Consider the following 23091-nt stretch of genomic DNA (forward strand, 5'->3'; position numbering starts at 1 on the left):
TGCCCACCGGGCGCGGGCAGGGGGCGCGTGGCTTCTGCAGCCCCTATGGCTCCTTTTGTCCGCCCGCGGTGTGAGGAGTGCGTGCCGGTGGCTTTGTTCGGCCGGCAGCGCTCGCCTGTCCCTGCCCACGGCCTCGCCGCCTGCTCCGCGCCCTCCGGGGCGCCGGGCTGGGCAGGAACGGCGGCGCCGGCTTGGCTTCGGGCTTGGAAGACAGTTGTTCAGGGGGAGGCGGTGCGGGCGGCACTTTGCTTCCCTCTCCAGAGCGTGCGGAGCACCCTGACCGGGGCTGAGTGTGCCCGGACCGCGAAGCTGGAACGAGGGTGGCGGGCAGGAGTGGTTCGGGAGGAGGAGGGTGGCCCTGGTAGCCAGTGAGTTTGAGAGACCTAGGTGGGTTTGGCCCCGACAAAGTTTAGGGGCCTGCTGTCTAGCTCCCGTGCATAGAGGCAGTGCTTCGTACCTGCTACCCACCCCCTAACTGTTGGCACAGGCGGCCCTGCCTGGGGTGGGCTAGCAGCTCACCTCTGGTCGCAGCCACAATGGGACAGAGCAGATGGCAAGGTCTAGAATGAGCACCCGGTGTACCTGACCCTTCCCTCTCTGTGTTTGCTCCTGTCCACTTTCCAGGTTAGCTTTATACGTCTACGAATACTTACTGCATGTAGGAGCACAGAAATCTGCACAGACCTTCTTGTCAGAGGTGAGTGGGACTCCCCACTATCCAGTTTCTTGACACCCCCTCTTCCCCACTATTCTTAGAGCCTTTGTTTTCAGGAGCAGCCACTGTGGCCACCATTTTGAATTTTTATCACCTTTTGGCATTTATTGTTAGTTGATCTTCACAGCCTTTTGGCTCCGAGAAGCCCCTGAGGCCCCCTCCTCTGCTCTAAGCTGCCTCTGCTCCCTCTTTTCCAGATTCGATGGGAAAAAAACATCACGCTGGGAGAGCCGCCTGGGTTTCTGCACTCATGGTGGTGGTAAGTTTGGGTGACAGTTTTGTGTGTGTGTGTGTGTTACATCCCTGGGTCCAAGTGAACAAAGACAAGCCTGGAGCAGGCCCTACACCCTTGGCCCTCTGTTTGCACTGAGCCTGGTACCCCTGGGGTTTAGACCTGGCCTGCCCATGGAAGAAAGGGCAGAAGAGGCTGCTGCCCAAAGTTTTTTCTGGTGTCTGTGCTCTGTAGAACACTCATCAACCTTGTGGTGCCAGGGTAGAAACTCTTTCCTTTCCCGACTTGCTGTGGGCCACTGGAAGGGTTTTTGTCAATCCTGCATGCTGCTTTAATTAGAGAGGCGTGGGGGGTGGGGTGGGGTGGGGTGGAGGGGACACCAGGGCTGCGCTACAGCTGGCCTGTCCCTACCTTTTTCTTCTGTATGCCTCAAACCTAAAGACAGAACATCTACTGGGCCTTTCCCAGGCACTCTGAGAGAAAGCAAGACAGGGCTGCACTTCCTGTGAAGATTCTGATTCAGACTGACCGGACCTTCCTGTCCTCTGCCCCCGCCCCTCAGCATCCCTGGAACAGCGAGGCTTTATTTCACCAAGATCGTAGGCCTTGCGGGGTGCCTGTCACTTGCAGTCAGGGGCTCTCTCCTCTCTTCCACCCTCTCCCCAGGCCTCTGAACCCTGCACCACTGGTCTCAGCGTGGGGTTTGTGGCAGGCGGCAGGAGGGAGGCTTAGGGTCGAAGGGAGCAAGATTTCATGAGTGTGTAACCTGGGTGTTTTGTGGGACCGGTTGGTGGAGTCTTTGACATCTTTTTTGAAAAGGAAAAGAAAGCAGAGTGGCTTTTGATATTTTGGTGGAGTTCAGGGGAACGGAGTGTGGAGTCCTTGGGATCTTAGCACATTTACCTGACCGCCAGCTCAGGTTACTGTTTCAAGTCTCTTTGAACAGCAGGAGATGAAGTGTCTGTTCTAACTTGTGCAGAGGAAACGAGTTTTTAATTACTTCTGCCAGCTTCCCAACTGCCGTATTAGAGGTGTCCGGTGTGGTGCAAGGATGGCACCTGTAGGAGAGAGTGGTAGGTTGGGTGCAGTTGGTTTTGGAGGGCTGGGTGTGGATGGGGTTGCCTGCCCCATTGCCCTGGGTCGTAGAGAAACCTGGGCTTTGAGTGAAAGCTCCTTGAAGTGGCTGAGAATTTGATATCTGGAAGATGGCTTAGGCGTGAAGGTGATGATGCCATGTGCAGCTCTGGAGGCAGAAAAGGACATTCTCTAGCCCCCCCCCGTAGCTGTTGAACCCCTGGTTTTCTGGTTATATACAGACTCCACGAAGCTTCTCTACTCAGGAGCGTTGGGTCAGTGTTGCTGGGCTTGGGCTGTGCTGGCCTTGAGTGCTTGTGGTCGGGTTTGTGAGAAGTTGCCGCATTCGATTTAACAGTAGGCAACAGAGGAAGCAGTGAGCTGATTGGATGAAGGTGGGCGTGTCGTGTCGTTCGTGCCCCTGGAGTGTGATGCTTGTCTGGTGACCAGAGCTGGCTCTGATGGGAGCAGGAGCACTGGACTGTGAGGCAGACCTTATTTCCAGGGCTTGCTGTGCCCTTCAGAATGGTTCTCTCCTGGCCTGTGTGGCTCGTGTTTTAGAATGTCTCTAAGGCCCCTTACTAGTACCAGTGACCGTCTCATCTTTGTTTAGTGCTTGCAAGAGGCTAGGGTGGTGCTTCTGGGCCTGCCTGCCTGTCCCGACTCTTTGCTGGACAGGTGTACTTCAAAGAGGGCTCTGTCTTAGTGAGAGGGCCTGAGATTCACTGTTGTCCCAGCCTTGCTTTAGTGGATGGTAGACAGTGGGGTGTGGGTTCTGGGATGAAGAACCTGTAAGGCTCCCTCATTGCTAGAGTTGCCCGATTGCTGTGAATGAGAATCACAGTGGTGTTCTGACTTTGCCATTGTAACCTTTTTGTGCTGATTTTTGGTTTGGGGTCAAGGTAGAGGGAATGCAGAGGAGAAAGCGTTGATTTCCATCCAGATTTCTCCCTGGGCGTCCGTGGGTGGGCTGTGCTCACCCTTCCAAGCTTCAGTGGCCCACGTGAATTGTGTGGTGGCTGTCAGTGTGAGGCACCGGGCCTGTGGCAGGTGTGTGGAAGGTGGCAAATGTTATTTTTTACGACAGTGTGTGCCTTGTTTTTGTTTTCTAGGCTCAGTTTGCCTGGTGGGAGCTGCTGAGGTGGGACAGAGCCTTTGGGAGACTTGGTGCTGTTTGCATCGTGTGTCCCGCACTCGCCGCTGTGTGCACAAGCAATCATTAGTAACCTGATCTTATTTTATTTTTCAACTTGCAGTGTATTTTGGGACCTTTACTGTGCAGCTCCTGAAAGGAGAGACACTTGTGAACATTCAAGTGAAGCAAAAGCCTTTCACGATTATGTGAGTAACAGATTTTTAATCCTGGTAATAATTACAGGGTTGGGTGGCTCTAACTTCTTTAGTACCAGAAGCAAACACACCGCCAATTGGCAGTGGTCTTTATTTTTTCCTTGCCTTCCTGTTCTCTTGCCCGCCCACCTCTCTGCTGCCCTCGGCTCTGTACCCTGTGCACTAGGTATTCTGACGCGGTGAACAGCATTTCGTAATGCTGTCATTATGTAGAAGAGTGTGGACACCTCTCTGGAGGATGGAGTGGTGGTGTGCGGGGCTCAGACTAAAGTTTGTGTTAAGAGTGGACAGTTAGCTGGGCGGGGCTGAGCCTCTTGGGTATTGGCTTGTGAGAAAAGTAACTGCAACCAAGGAAGAGGCAATGCGAAACTTTGGTTTTTGAATAGGAGGGGAGATTAAGTGAGATTTTGGTGCAATGGGCACTTGTCCTGTTTTCCAGACAGCAATGTTTGAAGTTAGGGGGAGGTAGGTACTTGTGAGTGTGTGAGTATGGTGGGTGTGCATCGCGCTGTGTCCAGTAAAACAGTGTGTAATCTGGATACTCGGTCCGTAATCCTGTGTCCACAACGTTCATGTGATCATTAATTTCATTAGGGGTAATGTCTTCTAGCCTATCATTTATTTTCTCTGTGCATGAGCTTTTTAAGATTTATGAAGTTATTATGAGAGAGATACCTGCCCTATTTCCATTTGCTGTGGTAATCCCCTTAAAAAAAAAAGCTGGACATGGTGGCACATGCCTGTAATCTCAGCCTTTTGGGAGACTGAGGTAGGAGGATTGCAAGTTCAAGCCCAGCTTGGGCAGTGTAGTGACTTATCAAGACATTGCCTCATAAAGGAATGTAGCTCAGTGCTAAGGATTCAGTACTCAGTACTCGGGGGCAGGGGAAGATTCTTAACCTGGGTTGAAGTCAGGTTTGAGGATCTGTGATCAGTGGGAAGAAAGTGGAAAAGGAGGTGGCAGAAGGACCTTCATGGCTTCCTCCTAGTTCTTGCTTCTTGTCCGCCCTGTGGACAGTTGAGTGTGTGTGTGCACAGTAGGTGATCTGTTTGGTCTTGGTCTTTGGCATGAGGTGGGTGAAGATGGCCCATACTCTGTGCATGGAAGTTGGCGTTTTGATGTCATGAGGTCCCATCTGCTCCCCCAGCTTATCTGTGTCCCCTGCACTGGGATTTGAAGCTGACCTGAAGCAAGAGCCCATCTGGGTGAGTGTCAGGCGGTCAGATCCCAGCGCCGTGACTACTGTCATGGTGAGAAAGTTTCTCCTGTAATCGGAGGAGTTGGCACTGAGCAGGAGACTCCCTGGTTTTGAGCATATTTGCTTTGGTGGGATTTTGTTGTGATTGAAAAGTTAATGCCCTTGAAGTGGAATGCTGAGGAAGCAGACCAGTTCTTGTGCCCTTCCAGGGTTGAGAAGGAAGCCGAGGAGTGGTACTTGTGACTGGGTGAACTGTTAGTGGTAAAGGAGCAGATGACTGGCTCATTCTGTTGTGGTTCTTTGGGAAAATCCTGTGGTGCCAATCAGAGGGTTTCCTGAATTGGACCTGGGGAGGTCAGAGGAACAGCAGCCACATAAAAATAGTCGGTGGGTTTCACTTTTGTACCTGTAAGAATCTTGCCTTAAAAAAACAGAACAAAACCTGTGGACAACCAACCCTTCATTGTTTGTCTTTGACTACCGTGCACGTGGTTTTATTTTACGGTGGGAGGGTGGGTGGTAGGGGAGCCTGTTTCCAGCAGGTCTCTTTCTTTGTTGGGGGTGTGCTGGAGATTGAACTCAAAGCCTCACATGTTAGCTGAGGGCTTTACCACTGACCTACATCCTACTGCTTTTTACAGAACTGTATTTGGAGCCAGGCATGGTGGTACACGCCTATAATCCCAGCACTTGGGAGGCAGAGGCAGGAGGATTGCTGCAAATTTGAGGCCAGCCACAGTTCAGTACCAGCCTGCACTACAAAGGGAGACCCTGTCACAAACATACAAACAAACAAACAAACAAACTGTATTTGGAGACAAGGTCTTGCTGGGATTCCCAGACTGATCTTGAACTTGTAATCTTCCTGTCTTAGCTTTTCAAGTAGCTGGGATTATAGGGGTGTACCACTATACCTGGCTAAACCAGTCTCTTGATACAAATTGAGATCTGTGCTGCTTTTACAGAGTATCTTTCAGGGAAGCTAATGATTTTTAACCATGCTTGGTACTCTTAATAAAGTGAGCCTCTCCTGGGTAATTTCTGGTGTACTCTGCCATCTTGAAGCCATGTACTAACAGGAGAAGTTTGCCCATGGATTTGGTGTCCATGACTTGCTGAGGAACGGCAGCAGGGTTGTGTAGATGGCTGGGATTGGTGTGGACATTTAGAAGATGCTACCAGAGATGAGGTCATGCTGATGGAGGCCCACGATTCATAGGTTTTAGTTGTTTTGTTTTTTTTTTTTTTGGTGCTGGAATCAAACTTAGGACTTTGTGCTTGCCAGGTAAGTGCTGTACCACTGAGTTATCTCCCTGGCCCGATTCGTAGGTTTGAGGATCAAAACTTTCTTTTCCCCTAGTTTGGGACCCATATGGTGTCCTGTTTCCTGAGAGTCAGGAGTCGGCTCATGAGGGAGGGGGAATGGAGTGATGAATGGAGGTTTTGGAGGAAATTAAGGGGTGGCATTGAGTTGGAGAGGTGGGCAGCAGAGAAGCAACTGGAAAGCTGGCTTTAGCTCAGTAGTAAAGTGCTGGCTGCGTTGGAAGTTTGATTCTCATTACCATACGCGCATACACAGGCAGAAAAGTAAGAAAACGAGTGGCTTTTCTCTTTCCTCAGATCTTCATGTAGTCTCCCATTTCCACATTAGCCTCGGCTCCTCCTTGCTAGAGGGACTGTAATACCTTCTTACTGGACCCCTTCCTCTTGCCTAGGGTGTGTTTCTCTCCGTCCACTCAGATCCTATCTATCTTTTCATTTCTTCTTGCTGGAGGACTTCATGAGCAGTTCAGGCCATGGTGATCAGTCCGTCTCCTTGTTCACAAAAGCTGCCTGTCTGAAGTCCCTGTTGGCGCTTCTCATGTATTGAAGTGTGAGCCAACTGCGGTGGGATCAGTCCCTCATTTCCTCAGCCAGTGAGAGGAAGCACATTTCTGGCTCCGTTTTGTAGGTGAAGAAGCTGAGGTTCAGAGAGGTTAATCACAATGGTAGAGTTAGAATGCAAACACAGGTCCTGACTGACTCTAGGTTCAGGGTTCCTAACGCTGCCTGCTTTGGCTCCACAGGCCCCCGGCAGGTATCATTTGTTTGCACTGTTCTGGCTAACTTCTTCAGGTTTGTCTTTCTAGCTGCAGCTTATTAACTTTTTCTGTAGTGGAGACCGTGAGCTAGTGATCTCTGTTGCACAGAGTAGGCACATATGCTAACACAATGAAGGAGTCAAGGGTAGAACCAAGACAGTAGATGTTTTGCACTTGGAGTAACCTAGGCCAGGACAGCCATTAGGATGTCGGAAGATGTTCCAGTGGCTCCTATTTTGTGGGTGAGCTTGAGCAAGGTGATTTTAATGTCAGTTAGCTAGTTGCCTGAAGTCCTTTTTAGAAATCAAGGGGGCCAGGGATATAGCTCAGCGGCACAGTCCCTGCCTGGCAAGCACAAAGTCATGAGTTCGATTCCCCTCGCCAAAAAAAAAAAAGAAACTGAGAAATCAAGAGAAGTATAGATAAGAGTGTTAACTGAATTTGTGTTTTCTACCAAGGAGACTCAGATATTCCGGACAGCAGACCCAGTCTTTGGTGGGTAGTGAGTTCTTGTGGGGCAGGGCGGGGGAAAGGTCCCCGATTGCCGTGGGGTGGAAAGTCCTGTTCTGGGCTCTGAAATGATGCTGTGAGCCCTCTTCCTCATGGCTGCCAGGGGTTGGCCCATCTCCGAGGCCCCTTCTGGGTCAAGGCCAGACCATTTGGGCCTGGAATGAGCCCAGCAACTCAGCAGGGAGGGGGCGTAAACTGTCCTTGACTTAGTGAGTTTTTATTTGAGTCACTGCCTATTTTCCCCTCACACCTGGCCATTTGGGTTTTCTCGGCTCATTGTCTATTAGCCCTGATGTTGACCACATACAGTGTGAACGCTGGAGATTCAGGGTCTGAAGTGGGCTTTTCTGAGAAATGGGTTTGCCCCAACTCAGTGCCTGAGGCTGGAGAGGCGGGTCTGAGGCCTTGTGTGGTGTCCTAGCACTTTCGAGTAGTCTGGAGTAGAGCTTTTCAGCTGTGGCTGGGCCCCGCAGGGTCCCTGCTGATCTCCCTTCCACACTGGTCTGGCCTGGCCTGGCCTTTTGTAGACAGGATGCTCCCAACTGTGCAGGTGTCTCTTTCTTGGGCCTCCTACAGGAAGAAGATCTCTGGTCCCTTCTTGGACCACTGGTGGTCCTCTTCCTCCTCTTGGGAGCTCATTTGTGTCTTCTTTTGGTGGCAAGAAATGCCCAGACCAGGTTGGTGCTGCAGTGGCTTGAGGATCCAGTGCCAGGGAGCACCGCAGGGTCCTGCCTGCTCTGCTTTTTGTAGCACACTTTCACAGATGTAATTGTGCTTGAGCCTCATAGCTGCCTCATTGGTTGGTTGTTTGTTAAATCTCACCTTGTTGCAGCTGAGGTCTAGAGTTCAGGGGCCTTGTCCAAGAGCAGGTAGCTAGGAGGTGGCAGAACTGGGACTAGAGATTTCCTCTCTTTCAAGTCCCAGCTCTCAGCTCTTGACAGCACTCATTTGATAGAGAATCCTTGCAAAATGGGGAGGGGACTCGCCCCTGCCCCACAGTGTGCCTGGGACCTCTTTGGGGCCCCGCGCATATCCGGGAAGAAGAGAATGTACAGACGGAACTGAGCTGAGGTCCTGCGTGGTAAGCCACACGGTGTCAGGCAGAGGTGAGGCCCCGCCTCTGGGAAGGGAGGCTGTCCTAGTGCAGTGGCTCTTCACTTTTGGCAGGGAAGCTGTGATAAAAGCTGTGGACTTTCTTTCCAGCAAATGCATGTGTTCCTGTAAAAAAGACTTTATACATGATTTTGGGGAATTCACAGACTACTGCTCCAAACTCCAGACCCCCTGTGGGCCCCGAGTATAAAGAATGTGACATTCCCTAACCTTGGCAGGTTTTCCCTGCTTGCCTCAGTCCTCCTGCTCTGAAGACCCGCTGCCCCTTTCAGCCGGGCTGCTCCCTTCACCTTGTGCCTGTCTGCATCCAGCAGGACTCTGCTGATCCCTCCTGCACCCCTAGCTGGGAGACCGTCTCCAAGGAGAGTTGGTTAACGTAGGAAAGTGCCCCAGAGTCTTGGGTGTGGGCGGGCGCTGAGGTATTTGTGGCTGTGTGGCAGGGGCCCAGCGTCCTTGGTGGGTTTGAAATAGCAAAGTGATATTTGAGAGGGCTCTCCTTGGATGTGCTGAGCTGAGGTTCCTGCCAGCAGGGAGTGTCCACGCCCGCCGGAGCCCACTGGGGGGTGGGGGAGGAGGAGGAGGCCCGCAGCTGGGCTCCAGGGAGGTGGGGGAGCGTTGTCCCCCGCGATAAGCCAGGCTAGCTATCTGCCCAGAGGTCCTGGCAAGTTCACAGCCTGCCTTTGGCTCTGACCCTTGGCACCCTTGTGTGGCAGATTAAAAAACAAAACATATGCGTAGTTTATTTTCCCTCCCCCATTCCCTTGGAGCTTGGACTTTGTATTGAATCCCCTCTTTGGGCTCCCACCCGGTTTTCTGTAATGCCTCTTAGCCCCAGAGTCTGCCAGACTCCTCCACCAGTAGCTGATTCAACATTAAATGAGGAACTGGAGTTGCGTTTTGCCAGGACGCAGGCAGTGTGGCCACCTTAATGGGTTTCAAGTGGCAGCAAGACCCCAAATTGCAAATCCTTGCCCTTTATTTCAAGGCAGGAAGGTGGGGCGGGGGAACAGTGGGGACCCAAACAAAGTTTTTGGCAGTGGTCACTTCATTTGAACTCCCAGACCAGCAGCGTGCACTAGCCTTTTGCATAATGCCATCTCTGTTAGCTAAGCATTTGCAAACTTGGACTGAGAGTTCGCTCTGTGCCAGCCAGCACTTGGAGGGAGCCAGGAGACACCAAGCTCTCTCTGCAGTCTTTTAGGTCCACCCTGTTTTGTAAGGGGGGCGGGTTCTGCCATGGGGAGCTCAGGCCCGAGGGGGACAGCCCATGCCCTGACCTCCCACCTCTGTGTGAATGCGTGTGTCTGAGTCTTAAGAGAGAGAAGTGGCAGGGTGTGTGCTTGAGGCTTGTCCACCAGGATAACAGACATACTATACTCGCTGTAGCCTTTACAATAGGTCTGAGGGTTTAGAATATTTAGAAAAAGTAATCTTTCTTAGCTTGGTAATAATTCTGACCATGGCACAAGTGCATCAGGTGATTCATAAACTCCTTTAATACATGTTGCCGGGAGCTGACAGCAAATAGACAATCTCCACTGTTCGTTTTTGATTTGCCAGGGTAGAGGGGTTTTCTGTGGCCTTGGTGAGATGAGTTGGAGGAATGCATCCCTCCATGTTACGCTTTTCTTTTCCTGGGCCCTGACTCTGGAATTTGAAGGGCTTGGACTCAGACCTGAATTCATCCTCACTCTTGTCATTTCCTGGCGGGGTGGACTTCGAGATCTCAGTTTCCCCATCTGCACGGTGGGGGTTGGCGCTTCCTCGGTGTTGTTGCTGTGAGGCGTAAGTGATATAATACACATGAGGTGCTTCTCCTCATGCTGGTGCTGGTGCTTGGTGAGTTTCTTTCCTGGCCCTTCACAGCCCTAAAGTTTTCCTAGAAAAGCTTTTTTTTTTTTATTTTTTAAAGAGTAGGAACATTTATTGGAAAAAAGGAATGGGGATGAGGATAGGGGGATGGGGAATAAGAATAGCTCTTGAGAGGCAGGAGGGGTCCCGAGTGGGTTGCCCTCCCAGAAAAACTTTTAACAACATGTTTTTTGGGGGGAAGGCAAGTTGACCCTCAGGAAAGAGTGCTTAGCTTTCCCAGGGATGCCCTCCTGTGCTGGGGCTCCCCTGGTGTGTCATGGGGTGCCTTCCCTCTACCCCAGCCCTCTTGTCTTGCACTTGCGAGGGGCAGAACCGGTGGTCCTGCCACAGGCTGGCACTGATCCAGCCCTCCCTGACGTGCCTGTGCCCTTATCTGTGTTGGGCAGAGTGGGCTGTGCCGCGCCTGCGTGTGTCACCAGAGTGCTTGTGACTCGGCATCCACAGGGGTCTAGGTTTGAATTTCAGCCTCACACCCCATTAGCTGTGGGGACCTTCATTCTCAAGGTCTGTTCTTCACTGTCAGCGGGCGTGAGGCGAGGGCTGTCTGTGCAGCCCAGAGTGAGGGTGGCTGCAGAAGGCCTGGAAAGCCAACCTGGGAAAGCTGTTGTGATCTGTAAATGTTGATAGGAGTGAGAAGACAGACAGTCGTAAGTTAGAGGTCCTGAGCCATCCACTTCGGCATGTGCCCTGCGCTGGCAGCTGCTTGGCCTCCTCACCTGTTTTTTACAACGAGCTGGTGGAGGGCTGCATTGTCCGTTGCAGACCTGGGGAAGCTGCTTCTGAGACTAGCCTTTGTCTTGGAGTTCCTGGGTGAGCCCTAACCCTCAGTCAGTTGGCCCCCGGAGTGAGAGTTCCAGACACGGCTGAGTGTCACGGCAGCCAGGCACTGGCCTTGCCATGTCTGTTGAAGAGCCAGATGCAGCCCAAGATGTGAAACATGGTTAGAAAGAGGCCCATGGGATGACCTTGCTTTGGGGACCAACCGCAGAGTCAGGACAGAGAGCTGGGCAACAGTCCCACCCTGGGCTGATGGTGGGATGTATGCTGATCCTGGATAGAAATAGCAGGGCTGCATATGGTAGAACTCAAGGTCACCTGGTCATCTGAGACCCAGAGAGGAAACCAGTAGGACCCAAGCCTATAAGCCCAACCTGGGCTCTTTGCTGTGCCTTGTGCTGACCTCTGGTCTGTTCTGGCTGTGTGAACATGGCCGCCTTAACCTCTGTGGCTCAGTTTCATCTGGTGGAAAATGGTTAATACAGCTTACTTACCTGCCATGGAAGGCTGTCAGGAGATTACATGAGCGTGCACACACGTACCTGCATACACACAATATGTACTGGTGCGTGGCATGGTGTAAGTGCTGTATAAATGTGTGCTATCCATTTTCTCTTTTGTTCTTTTTGCAGTGCTGGGGATTCAACACAGGGCCTTGCTCTTGCTAGGCAGGTGCTCTGTCCCTGAGCTGCGCCCCAGTGCTGTGGCTGTTCCTCACCTCCAGCCTGGAGGAAGTTGTGTTTTTTGATGGCCAGTGTTCTCGGTGACTGATATGGGGGGCAGCAGCAGAGGAGTCTCTGGGTGCGAGTGAACATCAATGAAGCCTGGACCATCGTGTGCTCGCTCACTGTTGATTCTCTGTCGAGGTCCCACGCGATGGGGTTGGCGGGGTCACACATGCAGCCTCCATGCCAGCCCTGGTGCTTGAGAGGATGAAGGAGTGGCTCGTGTGTTTCTCTGTGTCGGTCTTTCCCTTTCCCAGCCATCTGTACAAGGGACCTGGAACAGCTCTTTCCCCAGCTGCCTCGGGCCCTGCCTGTGGTTATGTCTGGTCCTGTAGCACCTACGAGGGGCATTTTTACTCCTGTGGTCCTTCTGTAGAGCCAGCCTGGAAAATCATTCCACTGCCACCCAAAGGGGACACAGCTGTCTTCCTCTTACCCCAGGAACTCCATAACTAACTCTAAATCACTCTCTCCTTTGGGACTTGCTGCCCAGAAAGAGGGCTGTGTGAGTTGAGGTTGAGTCACTTTCCTTCTGCCTTCTGGACTGAAACCTCCTTGAGGGCAGGAACTTCAACTTCAACCCCCTCTGCTACCCACATTCCCGGGGCCTGCTGCAGAGTGTTGAATAAACCCTGACATCAGTGAGCAAGACTCCCTCACCCTGAGAAGTGAGAAGGGTTTGATCCCTGCCCAGGCATCTGGCGTGTTCAAGACACTTTTTAATGAAGATGGACAAGTGGCGCGTGGAAAAGCATTGTTTTGCAAAGTGAGTTGTGACCCATTAGTGCGTTGTGAAATCAACTTAGTGGGTCATGACTGGCAATTACAAAAAAAGAAGCACTGTACTGCACAGAGTCAACATAAGTATTGTTTCTGGAAATGTCTGTTTTCAGTGACTTACGAGTGCCTGTAATATATATGTGCCCTGGGTTTGCCCTGAAAATCTGCCTCATTGTGAATCTCAGCCTGAAGTTTGAAAGACACTGGCTCAGAGCTGAGGCAGGATCTTGGTTTTTCAGGTCGGGTGACTTGGGCCAAGTGATAAGCAGTTGCGGAGCCTGTTTCCAGATCTGTAGTAAGAAGGAAATGGTTCCTACTTGCAGAGTTGTGAGGGACTCTCTCCCTACATCTCTTGCTCCCAGGCTGGAGCTCGGTAGGTTCTCAGGGTCTTTGTCTCTCTGGTTTGCTGCCATATTTTATTGTGCTGGACACGCAGCGGTGCTCAGTGTGTGCCGTACGTGTGTGAGAGTAGCAGTAACCCCACTTGAAGGGGTGGGGGACATGGCTGGTTCACACTCCAGAGGCTGCGCAGGACGTGGGTGCCTGAGTGGGCAGGACACCTTGGCTTCTCAGAGCAGAGTCCACGTGGATCCCAGGCAAGGCCCAATCATGTCGCAGCTTTCCCTGCTGCGGGGGGTGAGGCAGCTCCTCCTGTCTGCGTTTGAGGGGCCCTTGGCCTCCAATGATGCTGTCCGAATCCTGCAGAGAGGACCCTGCTAGTAGGTGGCAGGACATCCCGTCTGACCTAGGTTGGCCCAGCCTCCCAAATTCCCCGTCCCCTCCTCCTAGTGACATCTGTTTGCACAGCTCCGGGGGCAGGCATTGTGTCCCTGCTCTTTGTGTTTTCGGGCGAAGTGCTGACACTTTGCTTGCGTTTCGCAGTCTCTGACCTGAGGAAGCACACTGCTCCCTGGAGCCTCTCAGTGCCTGGGCTTTTCCTCAGCTCCTCCTTCGCCTACCACAGAGGCTGCCTGGGCGAGGAGGCTGAGGGGCGGCAGCTTCCCCCGTCAGGATGCTGCTGCCGTGTTGGGGGCTGGTGGACTGAGTTAGGTGGGTGGCTGTTTTTCCTGAGTGCTGCTGCCGCCAGCCTGGCTCTGTGTCAGTGGGTGCTGGGGACATGATGCAGTGTTGTGGAGCATGTCCAGAAGATTTGGACCAGGGTGACCAGGCTGATTCCTTCAGATGACCTTGGGTGAGTCACTTGGCCTCTCCGTGCCTTGGTTTGTTCATCCCTCGCAGTGCTGTGTCGTGAAATTGGGCCAGCATCTTTCCGCCTGTCCAGCTTCCTGGCAGTCGGGTGAGGGTATATACACACGCTATCCCCTTTTGAGCAGGCTTTTTGAATTTGAACCAGACATCAAATCATGGGATATATTTCAGGCAGGAGCCTCTCAGGTCCCATTTGGGGAAACCAAGGCTTGGCTCAGGGTGGAGAGACAGCCAGTCCATGGCCACTGGCTCCAGAAAACCTTACCTAAGAGGCTGGCGCCAGCGCCTTGCCTGTCTGTGCCATCCTTCAGGAATTTTGCAGCTTTCTTTGGGAGAGTCCATGCGCTGGCTGTGGCTTTGGCCGCCCGGCCTGCACTGAGGGGGCAGACGGCCCAGTGGGCAGGCCTGGTGTCAGGCGTGTGCACTGTCCTTTAGAAGGCTTCCAGTAGAAAATGTTATCCTCTCTCTGGAGGCCCGTCCTCTTGGCAGTGCCGCCCTCCTGCCCGCCAGATCCCGCCCTACCAGTGCGCTTGGGTTACACGGGCTGCTCTGGCCCGCAGCTCTGGGCGAGTGGTGAGCCGCTTCTGAAGGGGTTTACAGCCTGACAGGGAATTTCAGCCTCTGCGTTATCTCCGAATTGGCCAATTGATGGTTTCAGCAGAGCATTTCAGCATTGGGGAAGCCAATACAATTTGAGTTAGTTGTGATGGCTGCCACTTTAAATACCGCAGTGAATTTCTGTCAGCGAGCTAATGCGTGGAATAGGGAATTGGAGAAAACTTGATCACCAGAGTGCTTCAGTCGATTCTGACCCCAAGCTACAGAAAATGAACTTAAATCTAGTTGACTGTCGCCACATACTTTCTTTGGCATCATTTTGCTAGCAGCATCTCCGTCAGCAGGAGCTTGAGGAGAGGAGACTGGGTGGAGATCACAACGTTGGCCTCTGGTCCCTGTGAGTTTGGACAGGGGCAGTCTTTCGGGTGTTGAGCTTCAGGGAGTCAGGATGGCTTCTTGGTGAGTGGTAGATTATTAAATGGCAACATTATCACTTACTTAGTAATAATCCCTTATTTAGTGAGGAAGCTGGTATTTATTAAGCCCTTACTGTGGGCTTAGGCCCTTAAAAAAGTGTACCTATTCAGTTCCCTCCTGGTCCTACCTATTTGGACAAGGTAGGGGCAGGACTCTGGCCCGGTTTGTTTCATGAAGGAAGAATTAATAACAGCAGGCAGTTATTGAATGCTAACTATGTGCCGGGCACTGTTCTGATGCCTTTGGTTTTATCTCAAGTGGGTTAAGTTCTATTTCTGTTCATATTTTCTAGATAGGGAAATGGGATTACTTCGAGGGATTCAGTAGAGTTGAAGGAAGACTTAACTTAGGGTGGGTGGACTTGGTGGGTACACACGTGTAATTCTAGCTACTCCAGAGGCTGACTTGAAGTAGGAGGACTGCGAGTTCAAGGCCAGCCTGGGCAGGCAATTTAATGAGACCCTGTCTCATGCTAAAATAAAGAGGACTGGAGTGTAACTCAGTGGTAGAGCATTTGCCTAGCCTGTACAAAGCCCTCGAGGTTTAAGCCCTAGGTTTAAGCCCCAGTACTGCAAAACAAGAAAAACAATAAAATCTAGGCTTGTCTTTTTTTCCTCACTCACTCTGCACTAGGATATCATGCTGTCTTCCTAAGAATTAATGCTAAATTAGCCATCTTTCCTACTGAATTAATCGGTCTGCCAGCCTGGGTGGGTCGATGCTTGGGTCAGCAGGAGCTGGTGGGTTCTGAATGAGGAGACAGGCTGGCTGTGGTCCCGCCTGGGGGCCGCTGGCCTTCACAGCTTCTCCACAGGCCAGGGGACAGGTTGGTTTTAGTGATTTGATCCAGGAAGAAAAGGTCTTGCTTTGGGTCTGTGTAATGTACAGAAGGGTTCCCATGTCCTTATTACTAGGCCCTCTTATTAGTGTCGTACCATCCCCATGGTCTCGTTGCTTAGAAATGCATTATTTGCAAAGAGATGGAATGCATTGAGTCACCACTGATTTTAATGAAGAAATACGGAAAATAAGAATGATATTGTCACGATTAGAGCTTCTCAGTAGCTCAGGGTGGGAGTGGAAGTTCACCGAGTTAGTACATTCTAGTGAACAGAAAACATTGGGAATTTGGGGTTCATATCAGTGAGGCAGATCTGATTCTCACAGAGCTTAAGAAACATCAGCAATGGCTTGAGTGTTCACAGTCTTGTTTTTTGATGACACTGGGGATTAAATCCCAGGGCCTTTGCATTAAATTCCATCCCCAGCCCTTTTCCTTATTGTTTTTTATTTTGAGATAAGGTCTTGCTAAGTTCCGGAGTTACCCAGGCTGGGTTCCAAATTTTGATTCTCTTGCCTCGGCCTACCAGAGTGCTGGGATTATAGGTGCGTGCCGCTGTGCTCAGCCACCATCAAGTTCTCCAGAGAACTGGGGGGCTGAGGCCCTACCTTTTGGCTTTGCTTTCTCACCCACCTAGCAGCATAGAGGGCACTGCCTGACTGTGTCCCTGCATGGTCTTGATCCCTGGAGAATGAAGTTCTGCACATTTCCCTGAGGAGTCACGATGCTCCAAATGCGTGTTTTGTCTGGGGGGACACGCAAGCTCCTCTGCAGAGTGGCTGCCACTGCTTCCCAGGCAGGGCCTGTGAGGCCTCTCTGCTGGGGAAGGACACAGCTTGGAGAGTGGGAAGGGACACAGCCTGGGGTGGGAAGGTCCCCTCTGTGGAAGATGCTGCTGGCCTGGTCCCCTGCTCCCTGCAGACTTGCCGAGGGAGAAGTCCAGGGTTCCCTGCCATTCTAAGCTGTATCACCTCAAGGAGACAGATTCCTGGGGAGCAATTCTAGGAATTGACTTTTTTAACACAGTTCCCCACTTTACAGCTGCATACCATCCAGTGGGTCATTGTGTTCTTTCTGGGCCTCCAGAAAGTTTCCAGGGACAGGGAAGGATATAAGAAAGAATTCTGAAACAGTGGTGGCTGGCATTTATTGCTCATTTACCCTGGCACTGTGCGTGGGTATATTTAATCCCTGTTAAATTCTGCAAGCAGAGGCCATCTTGATCACTTTTGTGTGTGTGTGTGGTACTAGGGACTGAACCCAGGAATGCTCTACCATTGAGCTATATCCCCAGCCCCATTAATTAATTAATTAATTATTTTGATATGGGGGCTTGCTAGGTTGGTTAGACAGGATTCTGATTTGTGATCCTTTAAAAAAAAAAAAAAAAAAAGCCAGTTTGTGATCCTTCTCCCTCAGCTTCCCGGAGTGCTGGGTTGTAGGGCAGTACCTGGCCCGCAGTCCACTTCTTGAATGAAAAGACCAAAGGAAGGTGAAGTCATTTAATAGGGAGCTAGAGGTTTGTTTTTTTTTTTTTTTTTGATTTCTTTCTCGGTACCGGGAATCGAACTCACAACCTTGTGCCTGCCAGGCAGGCGCTGTGCCGCTGAGCTAAATCCCCAGCCCCTGGGAGCCAGGATTTGAACCTAGGGCCCCACTTCTAGTCTTTGAGCCACGCCGCTCATCTGACAAACTTTTGAATGGCTTTGGGAAATGGGACCTTGGAGAAAATTGTACTTTGAAAGAGTTGAATCATTTCATTACACAAACCTGTAAATGTGTCTTTAAAAAAAAAAGATGTCAGTGACAGTTTGCTTCCCGGTGAGATGAATACAGATAAATCTATTTTGACTGTTAACTTATTTTGTTGCTTAAAATCCAGTGACACGTAGCGTTGCGTTTATTTTTCTTCACAATGTTTTAAGCATTTGCCACTTTTTGAGTGACGTGTGTGGATTTGGGAATTGCCTGTTCTTTGGGAGTGGAGGCTGCTGTTTGTACTGAGGGCTTTGCCCTGAAGAGGGGTGTGTGGAAGGCCCTTTTGGGTGCGGGAGAGTGCTGAGGAGTGGCTGGAGAGTAGCATGGACGCTTGACTCTGAAGACGTTGATGGAGCCGGAGCTCCTACTTACTGGAGTTGGGGTCACGGTGGCGAGTGGATTGCAGGAGTCTTTGTGACTGGAAGCCTAAATATTTATTCTGTTCTGTCCCTAATGAAAACAAATTGTCAACAGTTGTTCAGTAACTGACTAAATTAAAATCTGTAATTAGTCAATTAGATTAAAGAGTTGGCACAACCTGATTGTATCATGCTGGTTAGGTTATTAAGAGAAAGGGTGTGATTTTTAATTACTGAATGCTAATTTTGACAGTTTCAAATAGAAACAGACGTAGTTTTCCCCCCTTTCCCTAATTCTGAATGGTTTGGAAAGTAAAGACACTTGATGTGTAAATTGTGTGTTTTTGAAGGAAAATAATCTGAGAAGGCCTTCTGCGGAGTGGGAGGGACTTCACTGGAGAGCCCACGCTGGGTTCAGTGTCAGGGCTGGTAAGAACCTTGCTTTCTGGAAGAAGGCATCTCACGGTCTCAGGACGTTTGCAGCTCTCGTTTTGCTGTGAGCAGAAGGCTGGATTTCAGCTGGAGGAGTAAGTCGCGGAATTCTCTTTGAGGGTCTCCTTCCAGTCTCTCACCTTCAGGGTTTTTTCTGACCAACACCCTGGAAATAGTAAGCAATAGTGGACTGAATCCAGTGAGGAAAGGTTGGTGAATTAGTTGTGGGGAAATCGAAGACCCCAGCATGTTTGAAAAACCACTTCCGGCGCTGTACAGAGTATCCTCTTCTACTCTGGGCAACCCAGGGAGGAGAGAGGGACGAAAGCTCTGACGTGGTGGAGTGTTCCTTTCTTAATGGATTGTGACTTGCTCTCTGGCTGAGGAGACTTGAGAGCTGGGGGAATGAGGTACACCAGGGTGGAGGTTTGAGGTTGAGGTGGGTGTAACAGGTGGGGAGGAAGATGGATCAGAACATAGGGTCAGTTTATGGACTTGAAAGCCTAGAAAGCCAGCCGGAGAGTTCAGTCCATGTGGTCAGTCAGCTTCCTGATGGAGCAAAGCCTTCTTGCCCTTAATTCTCTGGGGAATGCTCGGTAGGTGCCTTCCTGGAACATGGGACATAGGCAGCCTTGGAAGTAGGGATGGGAAGACTGGAGCTCCCAGACCCCAGCAAGTCTGGATCCCCTCCTTGGCCAGGGGGACCATTCTGTCCCTTGCATCCTCCAAGAAGCTGAGACATTCAGCACACAGGGTCACTTTATCTGGAGGACCTCAAGCCCTAAAAGGAACACAACCAGGTCTCATTTCTCCTTGTCCAAAGTGCTGTGAAGCGAGGGGTTGAGATCAATAGCAGGTCCCTGATGATGCCCAGGAGGCAGCCTCTGCTTGGGAAAGCTATGCTGGCCACTGTGCCTCGGGCCACCCTGAACCATGCCCACGGGCTGAAGCGCAGGGTCCACTCTCTGGGGCTGTGTCTTTAGTGCTCTTTGAAGCACCAGTTAAAATGGCCTTTAGCTTTCAGGATTGCATGTTTACAGCTGTTTGCTTTTGGTGTCTCATAAATACAGGGTGCTGGGGAGCCAAAGTATAAACAGAGGCTTTTGAAGGGGAGCAGCCTGAGTTCTTATCCCTATGCGATCTGGGCCTCTGCTGTCAGCATAACTGTGTCACATAACTTACGCGCCTCGGTATCCTCATCTGTAAAGGGGGGCTGTACTCAGTCTGAAGTGCTATTTAAAATGCTGATGCGGAGAATCTTAAACATTGCCCACCAGATGTTTCTTGAATGAAGGAATCCAAGTTTAACAAATAACTAGTGTCCTTGGGAAGGTGTCCCCATATGGGGCATCTTTAGACACATGAATGAGAGGAGTGGAGTGGTAGTAGTCATGGATTGGTGTGTGTTCAGAATTTGGGATTCCTCCTTCAGACTGAGTGAGGATCTTCAGCCAAGGTTAAAGAAATCCACCTAAGGTGGGGTGTGTGTGTGTGTGTGTGTAGGTTGGGGGTGGTGGCAAACAGAAGAAAGGAAGTGACAGCAGCGCTAGGAGAGAGTTTATTTTAAAAGCTTCCCCGCTGATAGATTTGTAGCTCTGGGTAAATAGGGAAGCTTGTAAAACTTGGTTCATTTTTTTCCTGGAGTCTGTTTTTGGTGGAGAGTAGATGGGGCCCAGAGACAGCCAAAAAAGCCAAGTATTACGGGTTGAAAGTGTTATCTGTCCCCAGTACTCACTGTGCCCTTCAGAAGGGCCAGCAACTTATCTTCTCTTGCTCTCTGCCCCCAGATGCTCTTTTAGGTCCCAAGGGGTGGAGGGCCTGTGGTCTGCTGCTGGGGGACCTAGGGACGCGTGAGGAACATCTTCTCTGACCCTGCTCAGCCTGTTTTGTAGACGCGAACAGGCAGCTGTGTGGCCCTGGGTGAGGGAGGAGGTGACGTGGACCTTAACTGAAGGTCCCTGTAGCTGTCTAGGAATTAGGAGCACCTGTGCTGGGAAGGCTACTGCAGACCTGCAAAGGTGACTAGCAGGGAGAGGAGGGAAGATGGTGGACTTCTATGTTGGAAAAAAAACTTTTTTGAGGGACTTTTAGAATGTTTCTGAGTTTTGGAATAGAAATTATGGCCTTGAATCTTTGTTGCTGGGTTGGGATATGAATTCTGAGACTTAGATAGCAACGCCAGGACCTTGTTGAGGAAGAAGAGGACCAACTTTCCTGCCCCAGGGGCTTTGCTCTCCCTTTTGGAGCACTTTCCCATATGCTTTCTCCTCCCGGGGAGCCCTGTTTGTTTTTCATGTGCCAATTTAGATAGCCCTTATTTCTAAGAAACTTCATACGATTATCTCTGAGCTTCTGGGGCTGGGGCCTGTGGTAGGTCCTGTAGATGCAGGGCCACCCTGTGGATACCCAGTTCACATTTGTTGAGGAAAGAGTGATCAGCAGCATCCAGAGGTTGCTTACCTCCTTTGGACCGGTCTGTGTGCAGTCTCACACACCTGAACCACTCCCCGAGGTCCTCCTGCCTCAGAGCAAGTCCATCTTTGGCTGCTCATTTTGATCCCTGGCCTTGGTGTTTGCCTTTCTTTTCTGAAGTAGGCCTTTGACATATCGATGGAGCTTCAGATGTGAAGTGTCCTCAGAGATATGTCAGATAAGGCTCAGTCCTCAACAAACCCAGCTTTGGCCAACTTCTGAGGCCTCTCAGGCTGGGGCCCAGTGTTCATTTCCCTACCCAGTGTTTGCCTTTTGTACGGGGATTGAGGAGAGCGTGGGGAGGATGTGGTATAGAATCCAGAGGACCATCACCCAGGCCAGCCCATGTCTCAGTGGGTTGCTAACTCAGGATGATAGAAGATAGCCTGGTTCTGATTCATCTGCCTTTCCTGCATATCTGTGTAGAAATATTTTATTATTTGGCCTACTGTAATTCAGGGTTGTTGGCGATTTTATCAGGCCTTACAAGTGTACATTTGACCTTTGCATTATCTGAGAGGACTCCTGTTTGCTTAGCCAAGGATAAACAAGATTCCAGTGGGGGTGGCTCGGGGCCTGGGCCATGGGCCCTGGGTCTTTGTGTGTAGCCAGTTGATTCTAATTGTGAGTGGCTCTTATCTGTTCTTCAGGGAGGATCCAGCCACACCCTGGCAGAGAGCTTCTTTATTTCTAAGTTGGCCATTCAGGCTTCTGCAAGCTGGGCTGAAATAAGTGCTTACTGCATTTGAATAGCCACTTTCCACTAAGACTGTCCTAGTAGTATCAGTTCAGGAGGACAGTTTCTCCAAAAATGCACCTTGGGTCATGGCAGATATTTGTTTTTCCCAGATGTTCATCTAGTCTGTCTGGTCTTTCATTCTTCAAATATTTGGTGTCTCTGCCGTGTAGCTACAGAAGCAAAGAGCATTGGCAAATCCTTTACCACACAGTGCTTACAGACCGTCCGTCCCTTTATCAGGGTTTGTGTGTTTCTTGAAATATAAGCACTATTGAGCTGGTTTGGACTGGGTTGTCCCCCAGGAGGGCGCGGTGATGCTTCCTCACCTCCTACCCTGCCTGGTGTGGGGGTCAGCGAGGTCACTCTCTTCTCGCTGTCCAGGCACTCTGGCTCTGCACGCAGAGCAGGCCAGCTCTATGATTCAGGACTGATTGCTTAGATTTGGTAACTGAGGGTTTGCCTCCCTCTCGGTAAAGTGCTGGTAAAGAATACTTTTGTGGTCCCAGCCTAGATGTGAGCTGGGTTGAGCTAAGCCATTGGAGGCCTCATCCAGGTATAGGAGAGCTCTGGCCAGAGCTGCTGTTAGAACGGAAATGTCCTTGTAAAGCCATTATTCTAGCAACATTTAGAAAAAATCTGGTTATTGGAAACAGAAGTCCACAAAAGCCTAAGTGAAAAGGATGAGGATCTTCTGGTCTGCAGGAGGCTTTCCAGGGGCCTGAGTTCTCTCAGACTGCTGTTCATTATCTCAGCTTTACCTAAAAGCCCAGCATCCCAGCCCCTTCCTGTCCCCCACCAGGGGTTGGGGATTGGGCAGGCACTGCAGCCAGGCGTGGGGCCACCTCTGAGGCACAGGTGCTGGCCACAGCGCCACCCTTTTCCGGTGAGTCAGCGAGTGTCCTGGAGTACCTCTCCCGGTGCGGGCTGAGGTCAGGGGCCTGGGCCTCTGAGGCTACAGCTTCTCAGGAAGTCAGTGCGCCCATCCAGAGCCCGAGACACACAGATAGCTCCTTCCCCCTCCTGCTTTCTCTTTGAAAATGCTTCTAGCGCTGAGCGTGTGTCACCACACTGTTCTCTTCACGAGGACAGAAGCTGTTCCTGCACGCAGTGGAGAGACTGGCAGCACTGGCTGTGGCCTGGTCCGCGGTCTAATTATTTGGCAGGCTGGTGACTGGGGCCCTGTCCAGGGTGTAATCAAGGCCTAAGCCTTGGAGCCTGGGGGAGGGGAGGAGGCAGGCTGTGACCTACCCCGTCAGGACCACAGAAATGTCCCCGCCCTGAACTGCTGCTGGTGGGGGAGGGTCTGCCCTGACTTGATGGGGGAGCTGAGACTGCCAGCACCTGGGGCTCCCATCCTGGACCCCATTGGAGGGAGGGGCCTGGAGCAGCCTCTCTGGTTCCAATTTGCTTCCTGTGGCCAGAGGGCCCCTCTCCTCTGGGTTGACACACTACGGCTAGTGAGCAGGCTCCAAGCCTCCCCCTGTCTCTGCTGCGGAACCAGTAGTGCCCCTTCCCAGCCCCTGCACATGTGCGGGCCCCAGGGGATGCCGTTGGTATGCAGCAGAGGCCCCGTGTTGTGCCCTAGTGGGTGGGAAGGGCCAATAGGAGAACCGTGTCCAGGAGATGGGGCAGGTTTGCACTGCCCTGAGCTGAGCCTGGCGCACTGCGGGGCTCAGATATCTGAGTGAGTGAAGAGGTGTCTGGTGAGAGCAGGACTTTCCTTGACTAGGGGATGGCTGTGTACGTGGGGGGCTGTGGTCTGTGGAAGGAGTCACCAGTGGCCTTTGGCTTTCTCCTGTCGTCCGTGCTGGTGGTGAC

The 23091-nt window shown here is 51.4% G+C and overlaps 1 protein-coding gene across 2 annotated transcripts in view; it reads left to right on the forward strand.

The window, feature by feature from the left end:
- Window positions 1-624: 624 nt before the first annotated feature.
- Ssbp3 (single stranded DNA binding protein 3) overlaps window positions 625-23091 on the forward strand; it is a gene marked incomplete at its 5' end in the record, with an annotated part of 148192 nt that continues 125725 nt past the window's right edge. For both annotated transcript variants that reach the window (XM_005398528.2, XM_013521664.1), the window contains 3 exon segments: window positions 625-697; window positions 913-974; window positions 3278-3362. In XM_005398528.2, the coding sequence (XP_005398585.2) occupies window positions 625-697; window positions 913-974; window positions 3278-3362 (220 nt within the window).

The sequence above is a fragment of the Chinchilla lanigera genome, unplaced genomic scaffold (genome assembly GCF_000276665.1).
Source record: "Chinchilla lanigera isolate Chin_1 unplaced genomic scaffold, ChiLan1.0 scaffold00063, whole genome shotgun sequence".
In the NCBI taxonomy this organism is placed as follows: domain Eukaryota; kingdom Metazoa; phylum Chordata; class Mammalia; order Rodentia; family Chinchillidae; genus Chinchilla; species Chinchilla lanigera.